The following is a 15,151-nucleotide window of genomic DNA, read 5'->3' on the forward strand; positions in this document are numbered from 1 at the left end:
GATATGTGTGCGCACTAGGTCCGTGCAGCAGAGCAGGTCTCCAGTCGTCCTGGTCAATCCTTGCCACTGGACCAAGACCTAGCTCTGTCAAGCCCGTGTGGTGGCTGGTGTGCAACGGTCACCACACGTTAAAATAATCCACGCACAGGCATCTTCCACCCTTCAGGATGCAGTTCGGGATCTGGAATATTTGTTCCTTCATTGAAAGACCTGTGAACTTTTTGATGTGGAAGCAAGTCATCCTTGAGTCGAGGGACTGCCTATGATGATGATGATAATAATATAATCCTGTACCTGTTTCTACATTCTTTGATAGACAGCAAGTTCTGAGATAACTCCAGAATCACACCCTCCCCTTCCTTATTTGCTCCAGCCAAGATTCCCTTCGGCAATTTCCTCATGGCTTCACCATGTTCCCACATACTTTCAATATCCACCCTATTCCAGGCTGCAGTCCCTGCAGTTGCCCCGATACCTAACCATTCTGCCAGGCCTCTTTCCCGAGCTTGAGCTGGTCATATTCACCTGTTCCATATCTCCCTCCCAGGTTCCGGCTCCCCAATGTTCCTGAGCCTGGTTCCTTGCCAAGAAATCCTTAAGGATCCTTTGTACCAAATTGCGGTAAAACATGTTGTAGTTCTGGGGGCACATTCCCTTGGGTAGGGGTATATCTCTGAAATGCAAGATTACAGGCACCACTTTCGTCATTATACCGATATTTGTAAGTATGGGTAATTCATTTGGCCTCTCCTAAAATCAGTGTAATCTCCCTGAGAGGCGTTTTGATTTTTGTCTTTGGGAATGACCTTGATATCATAGGTGACCCTAGAGGAACTGTCCTTATAATTGGCACAGCATCTTACCAGCCCCTGGTGTCTCAGGCTCATTCGTGGCCAGTTCAGGGGGTAGCCTTCCTCCCCCAAATAGGGAATAACCATCGAATGAGTTATGATGATCCCAAAGGGCTTGTTGGTTCTGAATCACACTGCTTATTCAACACAATCTGGAACTGATGCGCCAAAGGGCCGGTCCCGTTAAGATGTTTATAACATCTACATGTCCACTGGAGGCCTTCTTCCTCACATTTCGTTAGTACGTTTCCAATGAACATCATTCTTCCAGAGACATTGTTTGCCCGAAACACATTATTTCATCTGGAGACTGTCCCTGGAAAGTGGGGACGTATGATCACCCTAATCTAAGACAGATATTGGCACCCTATCCATCACCATAAACATTCATTCCCTCCACCACTGGCGCTCCATGGCTGCAGTGTGTACCATATACAAGATGCACTGCAGCAACTCGCCAAGGCTTCTTCAGCAGCACCTCCCAAGGGCAGCAGGCGGATGGGAACACCACCACCTCCAAGTCACAGGCTTGAGGGACCAAATGGCCTATTCCTGCTCCTATTTCTTATGTTCTTATGTCCTGACTTGGAAATATATCGCCGTTCCTTCATTGTCGCTGGGTTAAGATCCTGGAACTCCCTCCCAAACAGCACTGTGGGAGTACCTTCACCACACGGACTGCAGCGGTTCAAGGCGGCGGCTCACCGCCACCTTCTCAAGGGCAATTAGGGATGGGCAATAAATGCCGGCTTTGCCAGCGACACCCACATCCCAGGAACGGATAAAAAAGCAAAGGGCACAAGGGGACGATGAACTGGGGGGGTGAGCAGACTACGGGGGTTCGGTGCTGGGGGCATGACTAAGTCAGGCTGTGATTGGTTATTCAGGCCTTGGGTGGAGCCCCGAGATATGATTGGTTGCTCGTTGCTTGGCCCAGCCTGCTGTGTCCTGGGCTGTGATTGGTTGTTCAGTCAGTGGGTGGGGTTCATGAACCCTGTGCTGTGATTGGCTGTTCGGACATTGAGGGGGGAAACTTCTGCACTCTGGGATGTGATTGGTTATTTGAAAATTGGGCGGAGCTTCTGCCCTGTGGGTTGTACAGTAAGTGGGCGGAGTTTCCGAGCCCTGGGCAGTGATAGGCTGTTCGGTCAGTGGGCGGTGTTGCCAAGTCCCGGGCAGTGATTGGTTGTTCGGTCAGTGGGTGGGGTTAGCGAGCCCCGGGCAGTGATTGGCTGTTCGGTCAGTGGGTGGGGTTTCCGAGCCCCGGCGGTGATTGGTTGTTGTGTCAGTGGGCGGTGTTTCCGAGCCGCGGGCGGTGATTGGTTGTTGTGTCAGTGGGCGGGGTTTCCGAGCCCCAGGCGGTGATGGGTTGTTTTGTCAGTGGGCGGGGTTGCCGAGTCCCGGGCGGTGATTGGTTGTTGCGTCAGTGGGCGGGGTTAGTGTGTCCCGGGCGGTGATTGGTTGTTCGGTCAGTAGGCGGGGTTTCCGTGTCCCGGGCGGTAATTGGCCGGCCCGTGGCCCAAGTGCCGACTGTTTCCGGTTGCTGGGCCCCGCCGCCATGAGCTCGATCCTGGATGAATATGAGGACTCGCAGGCCCGAGCCCGCTCCCGGCCCGCCGGGCTCCCCTACCCGCCGCTTCGGCCCGGCGGCACCGGCATCGGGCAGTCAGGTAAGGCCCACACCCGGGGCAACTCCACACCCAGAGCCCAGAGCCCAGAGCTGCTCCACACCCGGGGGCCGGGGGCAGCTTCCCCCCTGTGTGACGGTGTTGACATTGAACACCCGCACCGACAATCCCCCGCTGCCCCCCCCATGTTAGCTGATGTTAACGGTTCTCCTTCCTCAGGTACTGTCCCCCTCTCCCTCAAATCTGCCATCATCACCCCTCTCAATAAAACAACCCTTGACCCCTCCCTCCTTGCAAGCTACCGCTCCATCTCCAACCTCCCTTTCCTCTCCAAAGTCCTGGAACACGTTATCGCCTCCCAAATCTGTGCCCATCTTTCCTGGATCACCATGTTTGAATCCCTCCAATCCGGTTTCCACACCTGTCACAGTACTGAAACAGCTCTCATCAAAGTCACAAATGACATCCTTTGTGACTGTGACAAAGGTAAACTATCCCTCCTTGTCCTTCTCGACCTGTCTGCAGCCTTTGACAAGGGTCACCAATCCATCCTCCTCCAATACCTCTCCATCAATGTCCAGCTGGGTGGGACTGCACTCGCCTAATTCCATTCTTATCTAATCGTAGCCAGAGAATCACCTGCAACGGCTTCTCTTCGCCCCCCCCCCCCCCCCACACCATTACCTCTGGTGTCCCCCAAGGATCTATCCTTGGCCCCTTCCTATTTCTCATCTATATGTTGCCCCTTGGTGACATCATCCGGAAACACAGCGTCAGTTTCCACATGTACGCTGATGACACCCAGCTCTACCTCAACGCACTCCTGGCTAGCCTCCACTGTTTCTAAATTGTCAGACTGCTTGTCTGACATCTAGTATTGGATGAGCAGAAATTTTCTCCAATAAAATATTAGGAAGACTGAAGCCATTGTTACCAACTCCAATCCCAAGCCACTGACTCCATCCCTCTCCCAAGCATCTGAGGCTGAACCAGACTGTTCACCACCTTGGTGACATATTGACTCTGAAATGAGCATCTGACCACATATCTGCGCTATAACTAAGACCTCCTATTTCCACCTCAGTAACATCGCCCATCTTCGCCCTTGCCTCAGTTCATCTGCTGCTGAAACCCTCATCCGTGCCTTTGTCATCTCTAGACTTGACTATTCCAACGCACTCCTGGCTGGCCTCCCACATTCTGCCCTATGTAAACTTGAGGTCATCCAAAACTCGGCAGTCCGTGTCCTAACTCACACCAAGTCCCGCTCACCCATCACCCCTGTGCTTGCTGACCTACATTGGCTCCTGGTTAAGCAACACCTCGATTTTAAAATTCTCATTCTTGTTTTCAAATCCCTCCATGGCCTTGCCCCTCACTATCTCTCTCATCTCCTCCAGCCCCACAACCGTCCAAGATATCTGTGCTCCTCTAATTCTGGTCTCTTGAGTATCCCGCTCAACCATCAGTGGCCGTGCCTTCAGTTGTTTGGGCCCTAAGCTCTGGAACTCCCTCCTTAAACCCCTCCGCCTCTCTACCTCACTTTCTTCCTTTAAGGTGCTCCTTAAAACCTACCTCTTTGGCCAAGCATTTGGTCACCTGCCCTAATATCTCCTCAGGTGACTCTGTATCAAATTTTGCTTTATAACACTGCTGTGAAGCGCCTTGGGATGTTTTACTATGTTAAAGGCGCTATATAAATGCAAGCTATTACTATTGTCGGCAGGGAGCAGTGTCCCAGTTGGCCCACGGTGCTCCTACTCACTCACCCAGAGATACCATCCATCAGGTGGAGGAGTGCAACTTTAATCTCTGGTTGTTGCAGGTTACGTCAGTGCTCGTCTCGAAGAGGAGAAACCAATATTTTCCAAACAGAGAATTGATTTCAGCCCTCCCGATGTCATCAGCCACCTCGTGGTGTGCAACAACCAGCTGTGTATGAGCATGGGCAAGGACACTCTGCTCAGGTAAGGGTCCGCACCCCCCTTCCGTCTCCCTCCCCCGGTGCCTGCTCCTCGGCTTCCCCCCGGTTCTCTACTCCCTCCCACCCCCGGCTTCGGCTTCCTCCCCCTCCCCCTCCCCCTCCCCCTCCATCCCATGGCACCCCCCTTCCCTTTCTCCTCCTCACCCCCCCTTCCTATCGCGATGATAACTCGGGTCTTTTTTTTCTTTCCCCTACTCGTGCAGGATTGACCTCGGAAAACCAGACCAGCCGAACCAGATTGAAGTGGGGCGCAAAGATGATGCCAGGATTCACAAGCTGTTTTTGGACCCCTCTGGTATGGTGCATGCAGTTTCTATGCTTTGTTGTGGAGTCATCTGCTCGCTGGGTTCCAGTTAAACAACGCCTCAATTTTAAAATTCATCCAAAACTCGGCAACCCTTGTCCTAACTCGCACCAAGTCCCGCCGACCCATCACCCCTATATTCGCTGACCTACATTGGCTCCCAGTTAAGCAACACCTCAATTTCAAAATTCTCATCCTTGTTTTCAAATCCCTCCATGGCCTTTCCTTTCCCTATCTCTGTAATCTCCTCCAGCCCCACAACCATCCGAGATGTCTGCGTTCCTCCAATTCTGGGCTCTTGAGCACCCCCGATTTTAATCGCTCCACCATTGGTGGCCGTGCCTTCAGTTGCCAAGGCCCTGAGCTCTGTAACTCCCTCCCTAAACTTCTCCACCTCTCTACCTCTCTCTCCTTCATAAAACCTACCTCTTTGACCAAGCTTTTGGTCACCTGGCCTAAAATCTCCTTTGTTGGCTCAGCGTCAGTTTTTGTCTTGAGTGCGCTCCGTGAAGGGCCTTGGGACATGTGACTTCATTAAAGGCATTGTATAAATGTGAGTTAAATATGAACATAAGAAATAGGAGCAGGAGTAGGCCATTTGGCCCCTCGAGCCTGCTCTGCCATTTAATACGATCATGGCTGATCTGATCATGGACTTGGGTCCACTTCCCTGCCTGCGTTATTGTGATAATTGCAGCTTGACCATACTAAGTGAGAAGCCTTCGCATAGTAGCCCGACTCTCCCTGACATTGGCCTAGTGAGGGAGCACAGACTTGTCAGCCAGGTCGAGTGTTTAATGTCGTGTCTCTGTGAAGTGAGATACTGGCGTTTTATCATTTCTCTCCTTGATGCCCACAGTTGTGCTGGAGAAAAATCCTTGGGGTGGATTTTCGGCTTTTATGTTGTGATAATGGCGGCGGGGCGGGGAAGTTAGTGCCTGGGAATAGTTTGTAAGTTGGGCCCTGCGCCAGGGGGCGCAGCGTGAAGGGAGGTATTGTACAGCTCCCTTAGCACTAGGATGGGAAACTCCCGAGTTAAAGAGCCGGGCCGGGAGCGTTTCGAGAGACGCCTGGTGGGGGGGGTAGAAACCCCACAAAAACATTCCCAAAACAGTAGGCCATTCGGCCCTTCGAGCCTGCACCGCCATTCAATAAGATCATGGCTGATCATTCCTTCAGTATCCCTTTCCTGCTTTCTCTCCATACCCCTTGATCCCCTTAGCCGCAAGGGCAATATCTAACTCCCTCTTGAATATATCCAATGAACTGGCATCAACAACTCTCTGCGGCAGGGAATTCCACAGGTTAACAACTCTGAGTGAAGAAGTTTCTCCTCATCTCAGTCCTAAACGGCCTGCCCCTTATCCTAAGACTGTGTTCCCTGGTTCTGGACTTCCCCAACATCGGGAACATTCTTCCTGCATCTAGCCTGTCTAGTCCAGTCAGAATCTTATATGTTTCTATGAGGTCCCCTCTCATCCTTCTAAATTCCAGTGAATAAAGGCCCAGTTGATCCAGTCTCTTCTCATATGTCATTCCAGCCATCCCTGGAATCAGTCTGGTGAACCTTCGCTGCACTCCCTCAATAGCCAGAACGTCCTTCCTCAGATTAGGAGACCAAAACTGAACACAATATTCCAGGTGGGGCCTCACCAAGGCCCTGTACAACTGCAGCAAGACTTCCCCGCTCCTATACTCAAATCCCCGTGCTATGAAGGCCAACATACCATTTGCCTTCTTCACCGCCTGCTGTACCTGCATGCCCACTTTCAGTGACTGATGAACCATGACACCCAGGTCTCGCTGCACCTCCACTTTTCCTAACCTTCCGCCATTCAGATAATATTCTGTCTTCGTGTTTTTGCCCTCAAAGTGGATAACCTCACATTTATCCACATTATACTGCATCTGCCATGTATTTGCCCACTCGCCTAATCTGTCCAAGTCACCCTGCAGCCTCTTAGTGTTCTCCTCACAGATCACACCAAGTTTAGTGTCATCTGCAAACTTGGAGATATTACACTCAATTCCATCATCTACATCATTAATATATATTGTAAAGAGTTGGGGTCCCAGCACTGAGCCCTATGGCACTCCACTAATCACTGCCTGCCATTCTGAAAAGGACCCGTTTATCCCGACTCTCTGCTTCCTGTCTGCCAACCAGTTCTCTATCCACGTCAGTACATTACCCCCAATACCATGTGCTTTGATTTTGCACACCAATCTCTTGTGTGGGACCTTGTCAAAAGCCTTTTGAAAGTCCAAATACACCACATCCACTGGTTCTCCCTTGTCCACCCTACTAGTTACATCCTCAAAAAATTCCAGAAGATTTGTCAAGCATGATTTCCCTTTCATAAATCCATGCTGACTTGGACCGATCCTATCACTACTCTCCAAATGCGCTGCTATTTCATCCTTAATGATTGATTCCAACATTTTCCCCACCACCGATGTCAGGCTAACTGGTCTATAATTACCCGTTTTCTCTCCCTCCTTTTTTAAAAAGTGGAGTTACATTATCAACCCTCCAGTCCATAGGAACTGATCCAGAGTCGATAGACTGTTGGAAAATTATCACCAATGCATCCACTATTTCTAGGGCCACTTCCTTAAGTACTCTGGGATGCAGACTATCAGGCCCTGGGGATTTATCGGCCTTCAACCCCGTCAATTTCCCTAACACAATTTCCCGCCTAATAAGGATATCCTTCAGTTCCTCCTTCTCACTAGTCCTTCGGACCCCTAGTACATTGGGAAGGTTATTTGTGTCTTCCTTTTGTGAAGACAGAACCAAAGTACTTGTTCAATTGGTCTGCCATTTCTTTGTTCTCCATTATAAATTCACCCGAATCCGACTGCAAGGTACCAACGCTTGTCTTCACTAATCTTTTTCTCTTCCCATACCTACAGAAGCTTTTGCAGTCATTTTTTATGTTTCCGGCAAGCTTCCTCTCGGACTCTATTTTCCCCCTCTTAATTAAACCCTTTGTCCTCCTCTGCTGTATTCTAAATTTCTCCCAGTCCTCCGGTTTGCTACTTTTTCTGGCAAATTTGTATGCATCTTCCTTGGATTTAACACTATCCTTAATTTCCCTTGTTAGCCACGGTTGAGCCACCTTCCCCGTTTTAATTTTACTCCAGACAGGGATGTACAATTGTTGAAGTTCGTCCATATGATCTTTAAAGGTTTGCCATTGCCTATCCACCGTCAACTCTTTAAGTATAATTTGCCAGTCTAATCTAGCCAATTCGCGCCTTATACCATCAAAGTTACCTTTCCTTAAATTCAGGACCCTAGTTTCTGAATTAACTTTGTCACTCTCCATCTTAAAGAATTCTACCATATTATGGTCACTATTCCCCAAGGGGCCTCGCACAACAAGATTGCTAATTAGTCCTTTCTCATTACACATCACCCAGTCTAGGATGGCCAGCTCTCTGGTTGGTTCCTCGACATATTGGTCTAGAAATCCATCCCTAATACACTCCAGGAAATCCTCCTCCACCGCATTGCTACCAGTTAGGTTAGCCCAATCAATATGTAGATTAAAGTTACCCATGATTACTGCTGTACCTTTATTGCACACATCCCTTATTTGTTGTTTGATGCTGTCCCCAACCTTACTACTACTATGTGGTGGCCTGTACACAACTCCCACTAGTGTTTTCTGCCCTTTGGTATTCCGTAACTCCACCCATACCGATTCCACATCATCCAAGCTGATGTCTTTTCTTACTATTGCATTAATTTCCTCTTTAACCAGCAACGCCACCCCGCCTCCTTTTCCTTTCTGTGTATCCTTCCTAAATGCTGAATACCCCTGGATATTGCGTTCCCAGCCTTGGTCACCCTGGAGCCATGTCTCCGTGATGCCAATCACATCATAACCGTTAACTGCTGTCTGCGCAGTTAATTTGTCCACCTTATTCTGAATACTCCTCGCATTGAGGCACAGAGCCTTTAGGCTCGACTTTTTAACACACTTTGACCCTTTAGAATTCTGCTGTAAAGTGGCTCTTTTTGTTTTTTGCCTTGGGTTTCTCTGCCCTCCGCTTTTACTATTCTCCTTTCTATCTTTTGCTTCTGTCTCTGTTTTATTCCCCTCTCTCTCCCTGCATAGGTTCCCATCCCCCTGCCATATTAGTTTAACACCTCCTAAACAGCACTGGCAAACATTCCCCCCTAGGACATTGGTTCCGGTCCTGCCCAGGTGCAGACCGTCCGGTTTGTACTGGTCCCACCTACACCAGAACCGGTTCCAATGTCCCAGGAATTTGAATCCCTCCCCTCTGCACCACTGCTCAAGCCATGTATTCATTTGAGCTATCCTGCAATTCCTACTCTGACTAGCACGTGGCACTGGTAGCAATCCTGAGATTACTACTTTTGAGGTCCTACTTTTTAATTTAACTCCTAGCTCCCTAAATTCATCAATGGTGCAAGAACCATGGTTGATTCTCCTTTCTCCCCAGGGGGACCGAAAATAAATAGCCGTGTCCGAACTACCAGTCCAGCAGAGGCCAGACAGCTCCACCTCCATCCGTTTTATTTTCCCTCCCTGCAGCTGTAACAGATTTCTACTCGAGCAAGCTTTACCTCTTGAGATTCAGGCTGGCGTGCAACGCCCTTGGCCTAACCGCTACCCTGTTTTACCGTTGGACTTATCTCTAATCTCCTCCAAACCTATACTTCCCTGAGACATCTTTGCTCCGCCTATTCTGGCCTTTTGAACATCCCTGATTTTAAATGCTCGACCATTGACGGCCGTGCCTTCAGCTGCCTAGGTCCTAAACTCTGGAATTCCCTCCGTAAATCTCTCTTTAAAGTCTCTCCTTAAAACCCATCTCTTCGACCAAGCTTTTGGTTATCTGCCCTCACATCTCCTTATGTGGCTCGGTGTCCAACATTTTCCTGTGAAGCGCCTTGGGATGTTTTATCACGTTAAAGGTCCTGTATAAATATGCAAAAGCAAAATACTGCAGATGCTGGAATTGGGAATAAAAACAGGAAATGCTGGAAATACTCAGCGGGTCAGACAGCATCTGTGGAGAGAGAAACAGAGTTAACGTTTGGGGTCGATGACCCTTCGTCAGAAGTGTTCGAAAACAAGAAGTGTAAGTTGTTGAAGTGACGCTGATGTGTTTGCTCCTGTTGTAGGCTCCCATCTCCTGATCAGCCTCACCTCCAGCGAGTGTCTTTACCTCAACCGCAATTCGCAGAAGGCGCGGTGTCTCTCCCGCTGGAAGGGGCACTTGATTGAGAGCGTGGGTTGGAACAAACACCTGGGCAGCGAGACCAGCACCGGCCCCATCCTGGTGGGGACCAGCCAGGGGCAGATGTACGAGGCCGAAGTTGTGGTGTCGGAGGAACGGCTCTTCAACTCCAGCCCCGACCCGTACTTCAAGTACGTGTACAGCCTGGAGGAGGACGGGTCGCTGGCACCCATCTGCTGCCTGGAGATCGAGCGCAGCATTGACGGGCGGCTCTTTGTCATCGCCACCACCCGCAAGCGGCTGTACCAGTTTGTGGGCCGGGCCCCGGAGGCCGGCGAGCCCCAACTGTTTCAACCCATCTTCAGCCAGTACGCCGACACCTTGCCCAGCTTCCAAGAGTTCCCGGCCAGCCTGGGCTACAGCGAGATCTCCTGCTACACCTCCAAGCTGCGCTCCAGTCCCCGCTCCTTCGCCTGGATGATGGGCAACGGCGTGCTCTACGGCACCCTGGACTACGCCCGGCCTGACTCCCTGCTGAGTGACGTGCAGGTCTGGGAGTACTCGGCCGACATCGAGCCCCAGCTCGAGCCGCCCCGCTCCATCGTCCTCACCCAGTTCCACTTCCTGCTTCTGCTGTCTGACCGGGTCAAGGCCATCTGCACCCTGAACGGGCAGTTAGTCTTCGAGGACGCCTTCCCTGACAAGTTTGGCCGCCTCCTCCGCATGGTGAAGGACTCTGTGGCCGGACTGATCTGGGTCTACACGGAGAAGGCAGTGTTCCGCTACCACATTCAGAAGGAGTCACGGGATGTCTGGCAGATGTACATGAACATGGGCAGGTTCGACCTGGCCAAGGAGTACTGCAAAGACCGGCCCGAGTGCCTGGATACTGTCCTCGCCAAGGAGGCTGACCACTGCTTTCAAAACAAGAAGTACGTGGAGAGCGCCAAGTACTACGCCCTGACTCAGAAGTACTTTGAGGAGATCGCCCTGAAGTTCATCGAAGCCAAGCAAGAGGAGGCCCTGAAGGAATTCCTCCTGAAGAAGCTGAAGAACTTGAAGCTGGAGGACAAGACTCAGTTGACCTTGCTGGCGACTTGGCTGACGGAAATCTACCTGAACAGGCTGGGCACACTCGAGGGGGACGAGGGCAAACGGAACCTGTTCGAGGCGACCCGAGAGGACTTCCGCAAATTTCTCGGCGGCTCCAAGATCAAGGAGTGCCTGCTCAACAACCGCTCGACCATCTATGACCTGTTGGCCAGCCACGGCAACGTGGAGGACATGGTCTTCTTCTCGGTGATCATGCAGGACTACGAGCGGGTCATGGCCCACCACTGCCAGCACGACGACTACGGCGCGGCGCTGGAGGTCTTGTCCAAGTACCGCCACCCCGCCCTGTTCTACAAGTTCTCCCCTGTCCTCATGCAGCACATCCCCAAGCTGGTGGTGGACGCCTGGATCGACATGAGGAAGCAGCTGGATCCCAAGAGCCTCATCCCGGCGCTGGTCAACTACAGCCAGATCGGCAGCTCGGAGCAGATCGGCGAGGCCATCCGTTACCTGGAGTTCTGCGTGCACCAGCTGGAGGTCACCGACCAGGCCATTCACAACTACCTGCTGTCGCTGTACGCCAAGTATAAGCCCAAGGCCCTGCTCTGGTACCTGGAACAGGCGGGGTCAAACGCCAACCACATTCACTACGACCTGAAGTACGCGCTGCGCCTGTGTGCAGAGAATGGCCACCATCGAGCCTGTGTGCACATATACAAAACAATGGAGCTGTATGAAGAGGCGGTGGACCTTGCTCTCCAGGTAGGTCCACACTTGCCATTGAGGGAGTGCAACGAAAGTTCAACAGACTGATTCCTAGGATGGGGGATTGTCCTATGAGGAGAGATTGAGTAGACTGGGCCTATATTCTCTAGAGTTTAGAAGAATGAGAGGTGATCTAATCGAAACATACAAAATTCTTACAGGGCTTGACAGGGTAGATGCAGGGAGGATGTTTTCCCTGGCTGGGGAGTGTAGAACCAGGGGCCACAGTCTCAGATTAAGGGGTCGATTAAGGGCTGAGATGAGGAGAAACTTCTTCACTCAGAGGGTGGTGAATCTTTGGAATTCTCTCCCCCAGAGGGCTGCGGAGGCTCATTCGTTGAATATATTCAAGACCGAGATCGATAGATTTTTGGATATTAAGGGAATCCAGGGAGATGGGGATATTGCAGGAAAGTGGAGTTGAGGTAGAAGATCAGCCATGATCTCATTGAATGGCGGAGCAGGCTCGAGGGTCCAAATGGCCTACTCCTGCTAATTATGTTCTTATGTCGGGCTTTATGCTGCTCTTTTTGCAGGGGTCCCTGGCATACGATTGGGAGTGAGGGTCCTTAGCTCACCCTTCCTTTGAAGAAAGGACTTGCTTTTATACGGTGCCTCAGGACGTTCAAAAGCACTAACCAGTGAAGTAGTTTGAAGTGTAGCCACTGCTGTAATGTAGGGAAATGTGGCAGCCAGTTTACACACAGCAAGCTCCCACAAACAGCAATGTGATAACGACCAGATCATCCGTTCTTAGCGATGTTGGTTGAGGAGTAAATATTGGTCAGGACACTGGGGAAAACTCCCCTGCTCGTTTTAATAGTGCCATGGGATCTTTAACGTTCACCCGAGAGCGCAGACAGGGCCTCGGTTTAACATCTCATCCGAAAGACGACACCTCTGACAGTGCAGCGCTCCCTCAGCACTGCACTGGAGTGTCAGCCTAGATTTTGTGCTCAAGTCCATGGAGTGGGACTTGAACCCACAACTTGCTGACTCAGAGGCGAATGTGCTGCCCACTGAGCCACAGCTGACTTCCCTTCGCTGAGACCAGTTGTGTACAGCTGCTTCCCCTGAGTGAGACCAGCTAAGCAACATGAACTGGTGATCAGAGCTGGGAGCTTTGTGATCTGTGTGGCACGATGCTACACTGGGCATTGCATTCACGCAATGCATGTTCACAGCTCTGAGTGCTGGCGGCGTTGTCAGTGGGCTTTTGATGAAGTGTAATGTGCCCTGTCATATACTTCTGTCTTTATTTTGCTTTCTTTGCCCCCATTAAATGATTCCACCACCTGTGTGTGTCTGTATCTCCCTCCAGTTTATCATAGAGCAGTTTCTTTCTTGCTGAGGAGTCTGGGCAAACTCCACCCCCATCAGCATGAAACTGACCATGAACCTCTTGTGCGAGGGAAAGTGACAAGTGAAGGTGTTTCCCACCACATTAAACATGCTTTGACTTTCTCTAGGGCTGTGGGTTCAGCACGCCTTGTGACAAGTCTGTTGTAAATATTGATGCCACGCACCAGCCATCGGGGCAAGCTGTACATCAAACTGATTTGCCAAAGCATCCATTAGTTGTGTCCTCAAGACCACCCTCACCTGTACTAAACTCTTTCCAATATGTTTTCATGCTCCATTAAATCTCTATTTTAAACTTTGTTAAATCACTGTGGTTTCAGACCACTGACCGTTTCCACAAACTGGCAATTTCTCGACAAATAGATGACACTAACTCGGAACGTGGGCTCTGAAAGCTTGAGCAGATTGGGCCGATACTCATTGGAGTTTAGAAGAATGAGAGGTGATCTTATTGAAACATATAAGATTCTGAGGGGGCTTGACAAGGTAGATGCAGAGAGGATGTTTCCCCTCGTGGGGGAATCTTGAACTAGGGGGCATAGTCTCAGAATAAGGGGTCACCCATTTAAAACGGAAATGAAGAATTTCTTCTCTGAGGGTCATGAATTTTTGTAATTCTCTGCCCCAGAGAGCTGTGGAGGCTGGGTCATTGAATATATTTAAGGTGGAGTTAGACAGATTTTTGAATTATAGGGGAGTCAAGGGTTATGGGGAGCGGGCAGGGAAGTGGAGTTGAGGCCAAGTTCAGATCTAGGGTCAAATAAGCCCACTCCTGCTCCTATTATGTACTCACCTTTTCCAGCTTAGCCTTTCAACGCTCATCATAGGCAGTCCCTCGAAGCGAGGATGACTTGCTTCCATGTCAAAAAGGGATGAGTTCACAGGTGTTTCAATGAAGGACCTAATATTCCAAATCCCAAACGATGTCGTGAAGGGTGGAAGATGCCTGTACTTCAATGCTAAACTCCCCTGCTCTTCTTAGTAATGCCACGGGATCTTTTATATCCACCTGAGAGAGCAGACGGGGCCTCGGTTTAACGTCTCATCTGAAAGAGGTTACCTCCAACAGTGCAGCACTCACTCAGCACTGCACTGGAGTGTCAGCCTAGATCTATGTGCTCGAGTCCCTGGAGCGGGACTTGAACCCACAACCTGCTGACTGGCTAAGAAGGTTGAAAGACTGGAAAAGGTGAGAACATACATAAGAAATAGGAGCAGGATTGGCCATTTGACCCGAGATCTGAACTTGGCCTCAACTCCACTTCCCTGCCCACTCCCCATGACTCCTGACTCCCTTACCCTTCTAAAAACGATTTCTTGCTGCTGCAGAAACACACACCACTCTTGGCGGGAGAATGCGACCCTTCTCTGGGCTGCTTCCTCGTAAGCCTGCGGGACTGGAGCTCGATGCACTGAGCTGTGAATCACATTACTATCCTGTGGTGAGAGCCGACCTGTCTGCTTAGCTAAGACCCTGGCTGGGTACGTGGAATAGAACATCTGGGCCTTCAGCGCCATCTTCTCTCAACAGCCTGAAATGTTTGGGATTGTACATAATCCTTTTGAATAAGCAGTTACTGCGCTGTGGCTCAGTGGGTAGCACACGCGCCACTGAGTCATAGAAACATAAAAAATAGGTGCAGGAACAGGCCATTCGGCCCTTCGAGCCTGCACCGCCATTCAATAAGATCATGGCTGATCATTCCCTCAGTACCCCCATTCCTGCTTTCTCTCCATATCCCTTGATCCCTTTAGCCATAAGGGCCACATCTAACTCCCTCTTGAATATATCTAACCAACTGGCCTCAACAAATTTCTGTGGTAGAGAATTCCACAAGTTCACAATTCTCTGAAGGTTGTAGGTTCAAGTCCCACTCCAGGGACTCGAGCACATAAATCTAGGCTGACACTCCAGTGCAGTACTCAGCGAGTGCTGCACATTCGGAGGTGCCGTCTTTCAGATGGGATGTTAAACTGAGGCCCC

General features: G+C 50.5%; 1 protein-coding gene across 2 annotated transcripts in view; it reads left to right on the forward strand.

Annotated features, from left to right (window-relative positions):
* Window positions 1-2,339: 2,339 nt before the first annotated feature.
* Window positions 2,340-15,151, forward strand: part of vps18 (VPS18 core subunit of CORVET and HOPS complexes) — a 28,672-nt gene continuing 15,860 nt past the window's right edge. The window contains exons 1-4 of one of the 2 annotated variants that reach the window (XM_070878669.1): window positions 2,340-2,521; window positions 4,305-4,446; window positions 4,667-4,758; window positions 9,932-11,802. In XM_070878669.1, coding sequence (XP_070734770.1) covers window positions 2,410-2,521; window positions 4,305-4,446; window positions 4,667-4,758; window positions 9,932-11,802 — 2,217 coding nt within the window. In that variant the 5' untranslated portion in view covers window positions 2,340-2,409. The remainder of the gene's footprint in view (window positions 2,522-4,304; window positions 4,447-4,666; window positions 4,759-9,931; window positions 11,803-15,151) is intronic. The other variant, XM_070878670.1, reaches the window with a different exon arrangement.

This window comes from Pristiophorus japonicus, chromosome 4, assembly GCF_044704955.1.
Source record: "Pristiophorus japonicus isolate sPriJap1 chromosome 4, sPriJap1.hap1, whole genome shotgun sequence".
NCBI lineage: Eukaryota > Metazoa > Chordata > Chondrichthyes > Pristiophoridae > Pristiophorus > Pristiophorus japonicus.